The sequence below is a fragment of the Rhinatrema bivittatum genome, chromosome 1 (genome assembly GCF_901001135.1).
Source record: "Rhinatrema bivittatum chromosome 1, aRhiBiv1.1, whole genome shotgun sequence".
Classification (NCBI taxonomy): Eukaryota; Metazoa; Chordata; class Amphibia; order Gymnophiona; family Rhinatrematidae; genus Rhinatrema; species Rhinatrema bivittatum.
In genome coordinates, this window is record NC_042615.1 from 95,910,604 (window position 1) to 95,924,868 (window position 14,265).

At 40.5% G+C, this 14,265-nt stretch overlaps 1 protein-coding gene across 8 annotated transcripts in view; it reads left to right on the forward strand.

Annotated features, from left to right (window-relative positions):
• CEP44 (centrosomal protein 44) overlaps window positions 1–14,265 on the forward strand; it is a 223,759-nt gene that overhangs the window by 77,281 nt on the left and 132,213 nt on the right. For all 8 annotated transcript variants that reach the window (XR_003852650.1, XM_029576497.1, XM_029576747.1 and 5 more), the window contains one exon: window positions 9,037–9,184. Coding sequence is in view for 7 of the 8 variants with exons in the window: in XM_029576497.1 (XP_029432357.1) it covers window positions 9,037–9,184 (148 nt within the window). In the remaining variant the exon portion in view is untranslated. The remainder of the gene's footprint in view (window positions 1–9,036; window positions 9,185–14,265) is intronic.

The window sequence follows — 14,265 nt, forward strand, 5'->3', positions numbered from 1 at the left end:
AAAAATGTTTTTTAAAGTAAGGGATGTGCCATTTATTTATTTATGTGCCAGATTCTTCTCCCAATCACAGACTCTCTTCAAAAATACCTGGTCCCACTGGAACAGTTGTCTGCAATCGATCAACAGCCTTCTCACCAGCCTAAACTTGATCCTCAATACCAACAAAACGGAGATCCTCATCATATCGCCAGACAAAAACAACATCCTCCTCAACTCCCCAATCTCCTCACAATCTGCAAAATCAGCCATCAATCACTCACCTTCTGTTAGAGATTTAGGGGTTCTACTGGACAACCAATTTAATCTTAAAACATTTGTCCATAATACCACTAAAGAATGTTTCTTCAGATTACAAGTTCTTAAAAAACTGAAACCTCTCCTTCACTTCCGAGATTTCCGCCTGGTGCTGCAATCCATTATCCTCTCTAAAATAGACTATTGCAACTCCCTCCTTCTTGGCCTCCCTGCGATCACCATCAAACCACTGCAGATAGTCCAGAATGCCGCCGCCAGGATACTCACTAATTCAAATAAAAGAGATCACATTACTCCCATCCTGCAATCACTTCATTGGTTACCCATCAAATCTAGGATTTCTTTCAAAGTGCTAATGATGATCCACAAGGACATCCATAACATCTCCCCTCTCATGCTAAGCAGCCAATTTCGTCCACACACATCAGACAGACCGGTCAGAAGAGCCTACAAAGGCTCACTGTATGCCCCCCCCCCCCCCCCCCCGGCAAAAACCTCCCTAAGAAAGCAAGCATTATCCACAGCTGGACCTTCTCTATGGAATACGCTTCCTCCGGATCTTCGTCAAGAACTATGCCCACACACTTTCAAGAAAAAACTTAAAACTTGGCTTTTTAGTCAAGCTTTTCCATAAGACTTAAGCACACACTGATCCTGCTCCATGGAATAGGACTAGGGCTCCAAGGAATAGGACCTGAACTCACGGACATTGGGCACACCGCATGCTGAACCCAGTCCCTCCCAGGCAATATCATGTTATATTATTTTATTTAATTTATCTGCTATTTACTCTGTATTGAAGTACTTGTAGTTTTTCTTGTTCTCTCTGGGTTGCATATGTTCCTTGTTTTTCAATTTTTCAAATGTTCCTTGTATCGCTTCCATGCGACAGTTCGGTTGTACTGTAAACTGGTATGATCTGTATACTTTACAGGAATGTCGGTATATACAAATTTAAAATAAATAAATAAATTTATGAATATTGGGATATTTCCAGTTAGGATATTTCCAACGAGATTCAGAAGAAGAGGAAAGCAAGTCTTTTTGTTGAAACAGGTTTTGAAGTTGAGAGGTCTTTCTCTCTCAGGTAGTTTTAAAAGTGTCTGATTAAACATCTGCCTTAGATCCTGATGGAGATTGGTTATTGAGGTGAGGTGAAAGAGGCTATTTTAGCCAAAAGATCTTCATTCAAAAATTGGAAGAAGGATCCATCAGAAGAAAATAGGATAAAGCATAAGCATTGGCAAGTTAAATGTAAGACATAGATAAGACAGGCTAATGGAGAATTTGAAAAGAAGTTGGCCATAGAGGCAAAAACTCCAAATTAAAAAACTTTTTAAAATATGTCCAAAGAGGAAAGCCTGCAAGGGAGTCAGTTGGATTGATGGATGATCAAGGGGTTAAAGAGGCACTTATGGAAGATAAGGCCATCGTGGAAAGATTAAACAATTTCTTTGCTTCAGTGTTTACTGAAGAGGATATCGGAGAGATACCCGTTCCGGAGAAGGTTTTCGTGGGTGATGATTCAGATCAACTGAACCAAATCACGGTGAACCTGGAAGATGCGGTAGGCCTGATTGACAAACTGAAGATTAGTAAGTCACCTGGATCGGATGGTATACACCCCAGGATTCTGAAAGAACTAAGAAATGAAATTTCAGAACTATTAGTAAAAAAAAAATTGTAACCTATCATTAAAATCATTTGATGTAACTCAAGATTGGAAGATGGCCAATGTAACCCTGATATTTAAAAGGTGATCCAGAGGTGATCCGGGAAACTATAGACCGGTGAGCCTGACTATAGTGCCAGGAAAAATCGTGGAAACTGTTATAAAGAATAAAATCACAAAACATTTAGATAGACATGGTTTGATGGGACACAACCAACATGGATTTACCAAAGGGAAGTCTTGCCTCACAAATCTACATTTGTTTTTTGAAGGGGTGAATAAACATGTGGACAAAGGTGAACCAGTAGATGTGGTGTATTTGGATTTTCAGAAGGTGTTCGACAAAGTCCCACATGAGAGGCTTTTAAGAAAACTAAAATGTCATGGGATAGGAGGTGATGTCCTTTTGTGGACTGCAAGTTAATTAAAAGACAGGAAACGAGAGTAGTATTAAATGATCAGTTTTTATAGTGGAAAAAAGGTAAACAGTGGAGTGCCTCAGAAATTTGTACTTGGACCGGTGCTTTTTAATATATTTATAAATGATAAGAACATAAGAAATTGCCATGCTGGGTCAGACCAAGGGTCCATCAAGCCCAGCATCCTGTTTCCAACAGAGGCCAAAACCAGGCCACAAGAACCTGGCAATTACCCAAACACTAAGAAGATCCCATGCTACTGATGCAATTAATAGCAGTGTCTATTCCCTAAGTAAAATTGATTAATAGCCATTAATGGACTTCTCCTCCAAGAACTTATCCAAATCTTTTTTGAACCCAGCTACACTAACTGCACTAACCACATCATCTGGCAACAAATTCCAGAGCTTTATTGTGTGTTGAGTGAAAAGGAATTTTCTCTGGTTAGTTTTAAATGTGCTACTTGCTAACTTCATGGAATGCCCCTAGTCCTTCTATTATTCAAAAGTGTAAATAACAGAGTCACATCTACTCGTTCAAGACCTCTCATGATCTTAAAAACCTCTATCATATCTCCCCTCAGCCGTCTGTTCTCCAAGCTGAACAGCCCTAACCTCGCCTTTCCTCATAGGGGAGCTGTTCCATCCCCTTTATCATTTTGGTTGCCCTTCTCTGTACCTTCTCCATCGCAACTATATCTTTTTTGAGATGCAGCGACCAGAATTGTACACAGTATTCAAGGTTCGGTCTCACCATGGAGCGATACAGAGGCTTTATGACATCCTCCGTTTTATTTTCCATTCCCTTCTTAATAATTCCTAACATTCTGTTTGCCTTTTTGATCACCATAGCACACTGGGCTAACGATTTCAATGTATTATACACCATGACGCCTAGATCTCTTTCCTGGGTGGTAACTTCTAAGATAGAACCTAACATTGTGTAACTACAGCAAGGGTTATTTTTCCCTATATGCATCACTTTGCATTTGTCCATGTTAAATTTCTTCTGCCATTGGAAGCCCAATCTGTTGCGCTCAGGGATAGACCCTTGTCCTGGAGCAGTGGAGAACGGCTCCCTGGTAGGGACCAGGAAGCAACTGCCCCCAGGGGGTGGAGCACTGGAGGAGACGGAGGCTAGGGTACAGACTCTGGGCTCATCCTCTGACGGCATGGGCCGGCCCTGTCCTGACCCCATCCGCGGCGTTCCTTCCACGCGGCCTCAGACACTGCCGACAGGCTCCCTGCGCATGCCTCCTTAGGCATGCGCGGCACTTGCCGCATCTTAAACGGGCTGCGGCGGGAAACCTCAGCCCAGCCCCCGAAGATGACAGCAGCTCTTGGGGCTATTTAAGCCCAGCTCAGTTCAGTGTTCTTTGCCTGGGCAATGGGTCCTATTCGTAGAGTGCATTGTTGTTGCGTTCGTGTTCCTGATCCTGAGTTCCTGCTTGTTCCTGAATTCCTGCCTATTCCTGTACCCGTGGATCCTTACTCCTCGGATTGTCTTCTTGGTCTCGACTTCGGCTTGGTTTCCTGTTTTCTGCGTGTCTGCTGCCCATCCTGACCTTTGGCTTATTTTCTGGTTCCTGTGCGTCTGCTGCCTGTCCTGACCTCTGGCCTGGTATCTCATGCTGTCTGTTCGCCACCTGCCCTGTCCCTGGTATTCCTGACCTCCACCAGCCTCCTCCCGGACTTCCCGACACTGCTTCTCCTCTTGGACTTCTCATCGCCAGGAGACCCTCACCTCCCGGCCCCGGTATCCAAGGGCTCAACCTGAGGGGAATGTGGGTTGATAAAGGTAAAGCTCCAGCTGGGTCTCCTGGTCCTGTACTGCCTCCCGGCAACGAGGACCTCTGGGGGCCATCCCTCAGAGGTGGTTCCAGCGCTCGTGCCGGCCCAAGGGTCCACAGAGCTAACAGGTAATTAATAAGCAGTAGTAGCTTGTGATTTATCTAATGTTTGGGTACTTGCCCAGGTACTTGTGACTTGGATTGGCCACTCTTGGAAACAGGATACTTGGCTTGATTGACCCTTGATCTGACCCAGTATGGCATATCTTATGTTCTTATGTAAAAATTAATAGAAACAGAGAATATCACTGAAGATAAAGACCATATGGCCCATCCAGTCTGCCCATCCACATCTCCCATTTGGCTTTATAATCTGTTCTTCTCCCTCAGATCCTCTGTGCTTATTCTATATTTTCTTGAGTTCTGATACAGTTCTTGTCACCACCACCTTCACAGTGTGGCTGTTACATGCATCCACCAACCTATCCCATATCCCCTGGTTTCAGAGCTTCTTTTCCATTGAAAGATACTATGGTAATTATTCAGTATTACTATAATTAACCTATGCAACTGCCCATTATCCTATTGGATAGACAGTGTATCCCCAGGATACAGGGTTTACTGAATTCAGGTGTGCCAAACTGATGGACAGGGCATCTGTTGGAAAGTCAAGGGTAATTATATTTGTTCCATCCCTTTTAGGAAAATGAATTGAAAAATACATTATAAAAAAAATTGCTTCTGATGGGTTTCTGTCAGTGTTAGTGAGATTTCCTTGTGCTGTTGCTAGCGGAAAATATTTTACTGTTGAAGCTGTATAAAGAAACAACTTATACTTGTAGCATGGCTTGTTTAGTTTAAATCCTTCAGTGCTTCACCTGTCATAGAAAGCTGAATAGGATGTATGCTCCTTTTCCTTTGTGATCTGAAAGCAAAAATATGTCTGAAGTTGTTTATAGCAGATGCTTCACATTTTGGCTTTAAGAAAAAGTTCAGCTGGAGTTTCTCATCTAAATATAACTTAAAACTAATGCAGTTTTTTCATTTATATCTGTGTTTATGAATATTGTACTAAGAGAAAAGTAAGAAGTGCATTTTCTTGGGATAAAGTGCTCTGTCTTTCTAAATAACCTCAAGCACATTAACTGACCTCATAAATTAAAGTGAATGAATAAAGAAACAAATGTGATTTAATCCTTTTGAAGTTTTTTCTTTGTGTGCTTCATTATTTACAAATCAAGAAATTGCACCATACAAATGTAACATCCTACAAGTGGATGCATCAGAGGATCTGAGGGCTGCTTATAATAGTTGCATGACATACTGTTCTGTTCCAAAGTGCTTCCTAGTGTGTTAATACTGTTTGCCAAAGATTAGTTTCTTTGGTGGTAGTGCCTATTTAATGAGATGTTTGAGTATTTACATTTTGTTCTTATAAAATGTATGGTGTATATTTTAATTTTAGTTTAGTACTGAAAAAGAATCATGCACTTGAAAATGTAGTGGTAAGTTGGTAGTCTATCACTTGCAACAGCCTGAAGTGTTACTTTGCTTCCATTGACTATGGTCCCCTTCACTGGAAGCAAAGAACCACTTCTGGTTGTTGCAAATAATAGACTGCTCTAAAAATGTTGATTGACTTTTTTCATTTCAAATACTGAACATTATGTGCTCTTCAAGAGGATGTGTACCTATTCTTTATGATGATTAAAATGATAATCCTATTATTAAAAGAATATTTATTTTATTTATCATACTTATGTACCACATTTCTTCAAGGTAGAAAAACAATAATTACAAATAAACATTCCTATAAAACATCTATATGGAGTATAAAATCATATAAACTTACATATAAAACCCCAAATCTTATAAACTATAAAGCTCTCCACAAACATCAACCCAGTATGGTAGCCAAAACTATCATAAATAATTTAATTGACTATAAAATCCCCAGCTACACAAAGAGGAAAAAAAAATCACGTTATTCAGTCAATCCAGATTCAGATCAGATTTTCAGATGGCACAAAATGATTTAAAGTTGTTAAAATGGCAGCAGATTGCGAGGAACTGCACAAGGACCATGTGAGGCTAGGAGACTGTACTTGACTTAAGGAGTGGCCTCTGCTATTACTGGCATCAGTAGCATGGGATCTTCTTAGTGTTTGGGTTCTTGTGGCCTGGTTTGGCCTCTGGAAACAGGATGCTGGGCTTGATGGACCCTTGGTCTGACCCAGCATGGCAATTTCTTATGTTCTTAACTGAATGGCAGATGAAATTTAATTGGGAAAACTGTAAAGTGATACACATGTGGGAAAAATAATCCCAATTTAAGGTATATGATGCTGGGTTCTGTTTTGGGAGTCGCTACCCACGAAAAGGACCTTGGAATCCTTGTGGATAATATGTTGACATCCTCTATTCAGTGTTTGACGGCAGTCAAAAAAGCAAAAAAAATGTTAGAAATGATCTGAAAAGGAATGGAGAATAAAATGGGAAAATATCATATTGTGTCTCTCAATCCATGGTGTGACTGCACCTTGAATATTGTATGCAGCTTTGGTTTCCCCATCTCAAGAAAGACATAGCAGTTGACAAAAATGATAAAGGGATTGGAACATGTCTCCTATGATGAAAAGCTATGCAGGCTTGGAAAAGTGATAGCGCAGGGTGGACATGATAGTTTATAAAAACATGAATAGGGTAGAGCAAGTAAATGAAGAATATTTTTTTACCCTTTCAATTAATATGAAAACAAGTGAGCGCTACATGAAACTAACAACCAGCAGATTCAAAATAAACCATAGGAAGTACTTTTTCACTCAGTGCATTGTCAAGCTGTGGAATCTCTTGCCTGAGTACATGATAAAGCAACTACCATAGTGGGGTTTAAAAGAAGCTTCGACAAGTTCCTGGAGGAAAAGTCCATAATACCTTATTAGCCAGGTTGACTAAAGATAGCTAGTCTATCCCTGGGAGTAAGAGGAATTAGATTATTTTATTGGATCTGCCAGGTACTTGCAACTTGAATTGGCCACTACCTGAGACAGAATGCTCCTTGATCTGACCCAGCATGATAATTCTTATGTTCTCATCTTAAGAAAAGCTAATGTAAAAAAAACTGGTTGTCGACTTCTGTCTAAATCATAGATATTTCTCTTTGACATGAATCTCCCTAGGCAGTGGGGCGGGGGAAGCTACTGAAAAAAGTCCCTTTTAGCTGTCCTCTCAAACTGTACAGTACATTAGTAATATACATACTCAAAATTTTCATTTTCATTCCTTTCCGTTTATATTTTAGGTGTATAATTTTTTTTTCATTTTCATTTATTTTTTGTTTTCAGCAAATAGTGTGTGTTATTTGCTAAAAAATGGAAAATGCATGACAATTTTTTTTTTTTAAATTTTGGTTTATTTATCCCGTTTTACCCTACCCTACGAAGAGATGGAAGGCATAGAATATTCAAAGCTGACCTTAATACTCATGAAGGGCTTACCATACCAGTCAATTCCTCAGCTAAACTAGGTCTGTCCTTTTTCAGGACTCTAAATACCCAAATAATTTTTTTTAAAAGAAATTCTATATCACTATAGTAATAAATTAAGGTTTTATAATATAAGAGTAATTCTATTCCTCAACCTTGCTCCAGTGAGTAGTCTAGCAATTACATTTAAAATGAACTGAATTTTCTGAATTAGTAGATAATGCAGACCTATAGACAATATGTTACAATAATCTATATAACATATTACTAGGACATGCAACAGAAATCTGAATGTTCCAAGTAGGCGGATATGTTGGCAGGAGATATGCAGAATGTCTCTTTTCGTGGAACCTCCTTTGTGGAACGCTGTTCCTCAGGAAGTGCAGAAGATTATTGATTATGCAGTGTTTGAAAAGAAGTTGAAAGCTCTTTTTTAACAGGCCTTTGGTTAGGTTTATCCAGTTAACTTTAGAGAGCTCGAAGGGATAACTTAACTGGCTAACTCTGCTCCTCCCCGAACTGCCTCAGAACACTCTTGACTTATCCAGCCAAATTCTAGCCAGATAAATAGTTATTCAGCTAGAATTTAGCCAGACAAGTGACCAAATTTTCATTTAGCTGGATAACTTCTTAGTTATCCGGCTAAATGCATTTGAATATGGCCATATTTCTAAACCTCTTTCTTGAGCCTTACTCTTCATCCAATGCAAATGTACATTTTATAATGTAGTATTTGACCTATGGCTGCAAGTTGAAAAAATGCAAGAAATTGACTGATGACCATACTTTAAATTGGATCCTTATAAGTTTATCTTAAAAATAATTTTTATACTAATTTTGAGAGCCATAGCAGTATGAGAATTGATTGGATCACTTAACTAGAGAGGAAAAACATCTTTCCCAAAATTGAGCAAATGTGGTACTTCTTTTTTAACATCCCTGTGCTCAAACTTGTAAGATCACTGGGGAGAGGTATGTAAGTGTTGACATTGTAACCTTGTGAAATTTTTCATGTAGTGCTTTGTACACTGCTGGTATTAAATGAAAATGAATACTATTGTGCCTATAATTAAGCAATATGTGCATGTAATTTGTCATACTTGTTCAAATATAATTGTTTTCATAGATGCAGGAGATTTGCAAGGGGATATTTTTCTTATTGTTTATTCTGTCTTTTGATTCATTTAAGAAAGTCTTTGTGTTCATTGTATTGCTGCTTTGTTTTATATTAATATTGTGTGGCATACTCATCTCCAGTAAGGCCGAAACATGCATCCATAGCTTAACTAACCTATGACTTTGGTCATTATCTTGGAAATATTATGTTAAATGGTATAAAAGTCAATAGTGGAGCATATCATATGCTGTGATATGACGACTCTACATCTGATACAGTGACTTCTTTTTTATTAACAGCTTGGTTAAGGGTGATCCAGCAGCATCTTTGCCTATTATTAACTACGCATTCTCATCTTATTCAAACTATATTGCGGAAATCCTGGTGGACTCAGTTGCGGGGTTCACAGCAAAAAGCGACCTACGTTTTATTGAAGCTATATATAAGGTACAGTAGCTAGAACAATCTTCAATTCATTTTTTCAAAGAGAAACCTATATTCCAAGAAGCATTTGGATATACTTAAGGGATCAGTTTTGTAATAACCTGAATAAGAAAGTCTGCAAATATGCACATAAATTACACCAGTTTTCAAAGTGAACTTATGCACGTTTGCTTTGAAAATTGTTCCATCAAAACCGCTGACACAGAATTACTCCAGCTAATTTGTTACACCAAGAAATTTTGTTTAAAACTTGCTTGCAGTCATTTGAAAATCCAAAAATATGCATGTAAATCCATCCCTTCCCCAAGTCTGTCCTTGAGTTTGCCTCCTCTCAGTCCAAGTTAGTTTATGTAAACACAGGGCATACGTGCGTAAAGTTGACCTCATTCGGTGGGCAATTTTATAACAGGAAAAGGGGGTAGTAAAAATTGCATCTGTCCACCAAGGTAGTAATAGAAACACACTTTAATAAATCACTGAAGCAGATGGTAGAATTTCAGCAAGATAAATGGTAGAATTTCAGTAGGTAAATAACGCCCCTAACATGAGCCATGTTTCAGAAGATGCTGTTTGAAGGAGGACAGTACATATCTATAAGGAAAAAGAAATGAAATAAAGACAAGGAAAGAAAATAAAACAGGCCAAACATCAAGGAGGCTCTTAAATCAATATAGAACAGTTCTCAAGTAATTGGTCAGCAAATTACACAGAATGTAAAAGGGTTGAAAAACTTCCAGAAGTCTGCCTACAACCAGTCAGCATACAATGGAGGATCAGACCAATGAAAAGAAAAAGTCAGACAAGCCAATATAAAAAAAACCCCAAACCTCCCTATATTCCCCTAACAATACTATCAACAAAGTCTTGTGTCAGGTGAAAAAGTTCCAACATATTTCCAACTTGAAGACCCTCAGTAGTCACCAAAATGTGCTTTAGCAAGTCCTCGCTCCCTATAGAAGTGATATGGAGCAGGAGAAACCCCCCAGCCACCCAAACAGCTTTGCACCAGATATCTCTTTCCAGTCACCTTTCTTCACTGCAACTTGGTCTTATCAATGTTCAGTCAGTGAACAGTAAATCCCACCACATTATTGACCTTTATTGAGGAATTCAATCTCCATATCCTAGGTCTTAATAGGAGAAAGTTACACTGTTGTCCCCTCCCATCTCTGCCCACCTGGATATCTAATACATCATACACCTTGACCCAGGGCCATAGAGGTGGTGTTGCTATCATGTTTAATCACTCCCTGTCTCTTGATATAGTTGCCACGCAACAAGTAGGCAAATCTCACTTGCTAATTCCAAAAGTCCGAGGCAGCGAAGAACCAAAGCTTGTCCTTATCTACCGACCACCAGACACTCACCCTGACTCCTTTCTTAAACTTTCAGAATTCTTTTGTGACATGACCACCATGTCCACAAACTCATAGATCTAGGAGACTTCAACTACCACGCAGAGAATCTTGCCAGTGCCACCGCAGCTACCTTCTGACACAACATAGATGAGCTTGGACCTACACAGTTAATCAAGATTCCTATTCACAGATATGGTCACTCTAGTCATAATATTTCACTCCACAAACATTTAGTATTGGCCCCAACATTATAACAGTGGACAGTATCTCATGGTCAGACCATTACTTAGTCCAAGCCATTACTTGTTAACATACGGACAGGTGGATCCAAAACCAGTGGGTTATGCACCTCTATCAGCAGATGGACATGCTGCAAAGCTGACATCATGGTATATATACCCCTGTACTGACATCAGTCCACCAGTATTCTCCGTTTCCAGCAAAACAGTGGATGTGCATCTACTTACTAGGAATTGCTTAAATAATATTTAAAGGAGAAAAGAAGGAAAATTATCCACCCCGCTCTCCTGTGGGATACCTTATGGTCCCTCTCTCAGTTGAGAATTCCTAAGGTGATATCCTTGGGATCCCTCCCTCAGGTGAGTGCCTTGGTCCAGTAATTGTTTATTTTCAGCCAGCATGGATTTAGCTGTAAGTAAAAAGAAAAAAAAAAAAACAGCAGAAAGGCAAGTGGGTGCAGGAAGATGAGCATGGTGGTGAAGGTCCTTGCCCTCTCGCCCCACAGCTGGAGATTGACTCAGCCGGAAGAAAAGACTATCTCATCAGACAGAGTCTGGATCCAGGAGAATGGGAATTGTCAAATAAGGTGTTCCAGCTCGTAGAAAATCACTGGAGCCTTCGGTTTCTGGACCTGCTAGCGACTTCTTACAATGCAAAGGGTCCTTGCTTCTTCAGTCATAGGAAGGATCAAAAGTCCTTGGAAATCAATGCCCTTAAGCAGGAGTGGCCAGAGGGAAAGCTGCTGTATGCTTTTCCCCTGTGGCCCTTGTGGGCAGAATGAGTCGAAGGATCAAGTGTCACATGGGAATGGTGCTTCTAGTATGCAGATTTGCACAGGCTCCTTGTAGATTCTCCTCTTTCAGTTTCTGGCTTATAGGGATCTGCTATGGTAGAGGCCTGTTCTTCATGAAGATCCAACTTGATTTTGTCTTATGGTGTAGTCCTTGAGAGAGCTCAGTTGCTGAAGTGTGAATATTCTACTACAGTGATTGCCACCTTGCTATGAGTGAGAAAGTTCTTCTCTTCCTTAGCCTATGTGAAGGTTTGTCGAGTGTTTGAGGTTTGGTGTGAAGATCGAGGAATTCTTCCTCGTTCGGTTAAAATCCCACTCATTTTGGAATTTTTGCAGGATGGATTGAGTAAAGGGCTGGCTCTTAATTCATTAAAGGTACAGATCAGGTGAATGGTGGACCCTTGTCATGTTATCCAGATGTGGCCGGTTTCTTAAAAGGAGTGAAGCATCTTTGTCCTCCTTTGTGGTTACCGGTGCCTTTGAAGGAGACTTAATCTAGTTTTGGATTTTTGGCGGGCCCCATTTTCAACTGATGCGCATCCTCTCCTTGAGGTTACTGACCTTGAAAACAGTGTTTCTTGTGGCAATTTGTTCTACATGTAGAGTATCCGAACCGCCGAGAGCCCTTTTTACGGGTGACTCTGGAGGCAATAAGCTGCGTACTGTTCCATCCTTTTTGCCAAAAGTGGTCTCGGATTTTCACTTGAATTGGTCAATTTCCCTGCCGACTCTGGACAGGGGAAGAGGTGGAGGAATATCACCTGTTATGGCCTTGGAAGTCAAAAGGCATATCTTGAGGTATTTGGAGGCTTCTAAACCTTTCAGGAAGACGGATTGCCTGTTTGTTCTCCACAGGGGGAGTAAACAGTGCGAGCCAATGTCACAGGCTACAGTAGCCTGCTGGATTAAGGAGGTAGTCATGGCCGCATATGTGGATGCTGAGCAGCAGTTACCTAGTCAGGTTAGGACTCATTCCACTAGGGCTCAGGCAGTGTCAGGGGTAGAGATTAGATTGTTGTCTCCCGTCGACATTTGCCGAGCTGTGACCTGGTCCTCCTTACACACCTTTTCCAGGCATTACCACTTGGATGTGCAGGTCCAGGAGGACACAACTTTTGCGAGTGCGGTGTTGATCGGACTGTGGGCAACCTCCCGCCCTTTTCAGGAGTAGCTTTGTTACATCCCACTGGTTTTAGATCCACCTTGTCTATATGCTAAGAAAGTCTGGTGATGCTGGGTTACAGTGGAGCTAGGGTGTTGCTCACAGAGGAGAATTTGTCATTCTAATGTTGGACCAGGGCTTCTGGTTGGTTAGAGGGAGTTGGATGGAGTTACTACTTACCTGATAATTTCCTTTTCTTTCATAAGGACAGGTGGATCCACTTTCTCGCCCTTGGCTGCTGGATGGTTGTGATATTGTCCTCCTGTGTGGCTGCATGTTCCAGTGGTAAGTTTTCCTCCAGTCCCTAGACTAGTGTTATTACACTCTTTGTCTAAGCCCAGTGTTTTCCTGTTAGCTGAGTGCTGAAATGGTTATCTGTTAATAACCAAGTTTTGTTAGTTTGTTCACAGTTGGCTTCTGTAGAGAATACTGACAGGCTGATGTCAGTGTAGGGGGTATATATACCTTGATGCCAGCTTTGCTCCGTCTCCATCTGCTGGTAGAGGTGCATAACCCACTGGTTTTTGATCCACCTGTCCTTATTAAAGAAAAGGAAATTATCAGGTAAGTAGTAATTTCTCCTTTCTATCCCAAAGCAAATTTTTTTTTTTTTGCCCATAGCAAAACCACCCTCTAGCAACCTATCATCCATCACAAGCAAAAGCATAATACTACTACTCAGCATACCTGAAACTCAAACTCCCTCCAACCAACCAGATGCCCTGGTCCAACATTAGAATGACAAATTCACCTCTGTGATCAACATCCTAGCTCCACTGAAACCCACCCTCACCAGACTTTCTAAAACTCTTCATGGTTTCATGAGGGTATTCTCTTCTTCAAACAGCAATCCCGTCAACTTGAACAAGCATGGCAGAAACATAAAACAGACACCAACCTTTACAATTGCAAGGAATCTACAAAAACAATATGAAGCAGCTATTTGACAGGCTAAAATGAACTAGATCGCCAAAACCTTAAACTCTTTGTGAAATATCCGGACAAACTGTTTGAATTAATACAGAAGTCCTCTAAATCCAAATCTCAAACCACTTCTATTCCCACAGGGGACCATACTGTAGAAGACTTTGCTAAATTCTTCACTGTAAAAACTCTGTTAATCCGTTCTGCGTTTGCCTCTCCTTTCTCTACTCCTTTAAGGACCACATCCTCCTCACCTTCAGGAACACATCAGCTCTCTACAGACTCCACAAAATTGTGTGATTTCAGAACCATCACCCCCAAAAAGGTGGAAGACATCCTGCAGAGAATTAATCAATCTTCTAGCCCACTAAAACCAATTTCCCCAAGGTTCATCTGCAACCTAAAACATGGTCTAGCTACACGGCTATTCAATATAATTTATGGCATTGTGACAGAGTATATAATAGCCTCTGAACACCTTAAGGGACTGGCCCCAGATATCTGGCCCAGTCCACCCTAACCATACTCAAGAAGGGAATCCTGTTCCCAGGGTATTTCCCTTGACTGGGGGATATGTAGACAGGCCATGGGGAGAACAAGGGGGAAC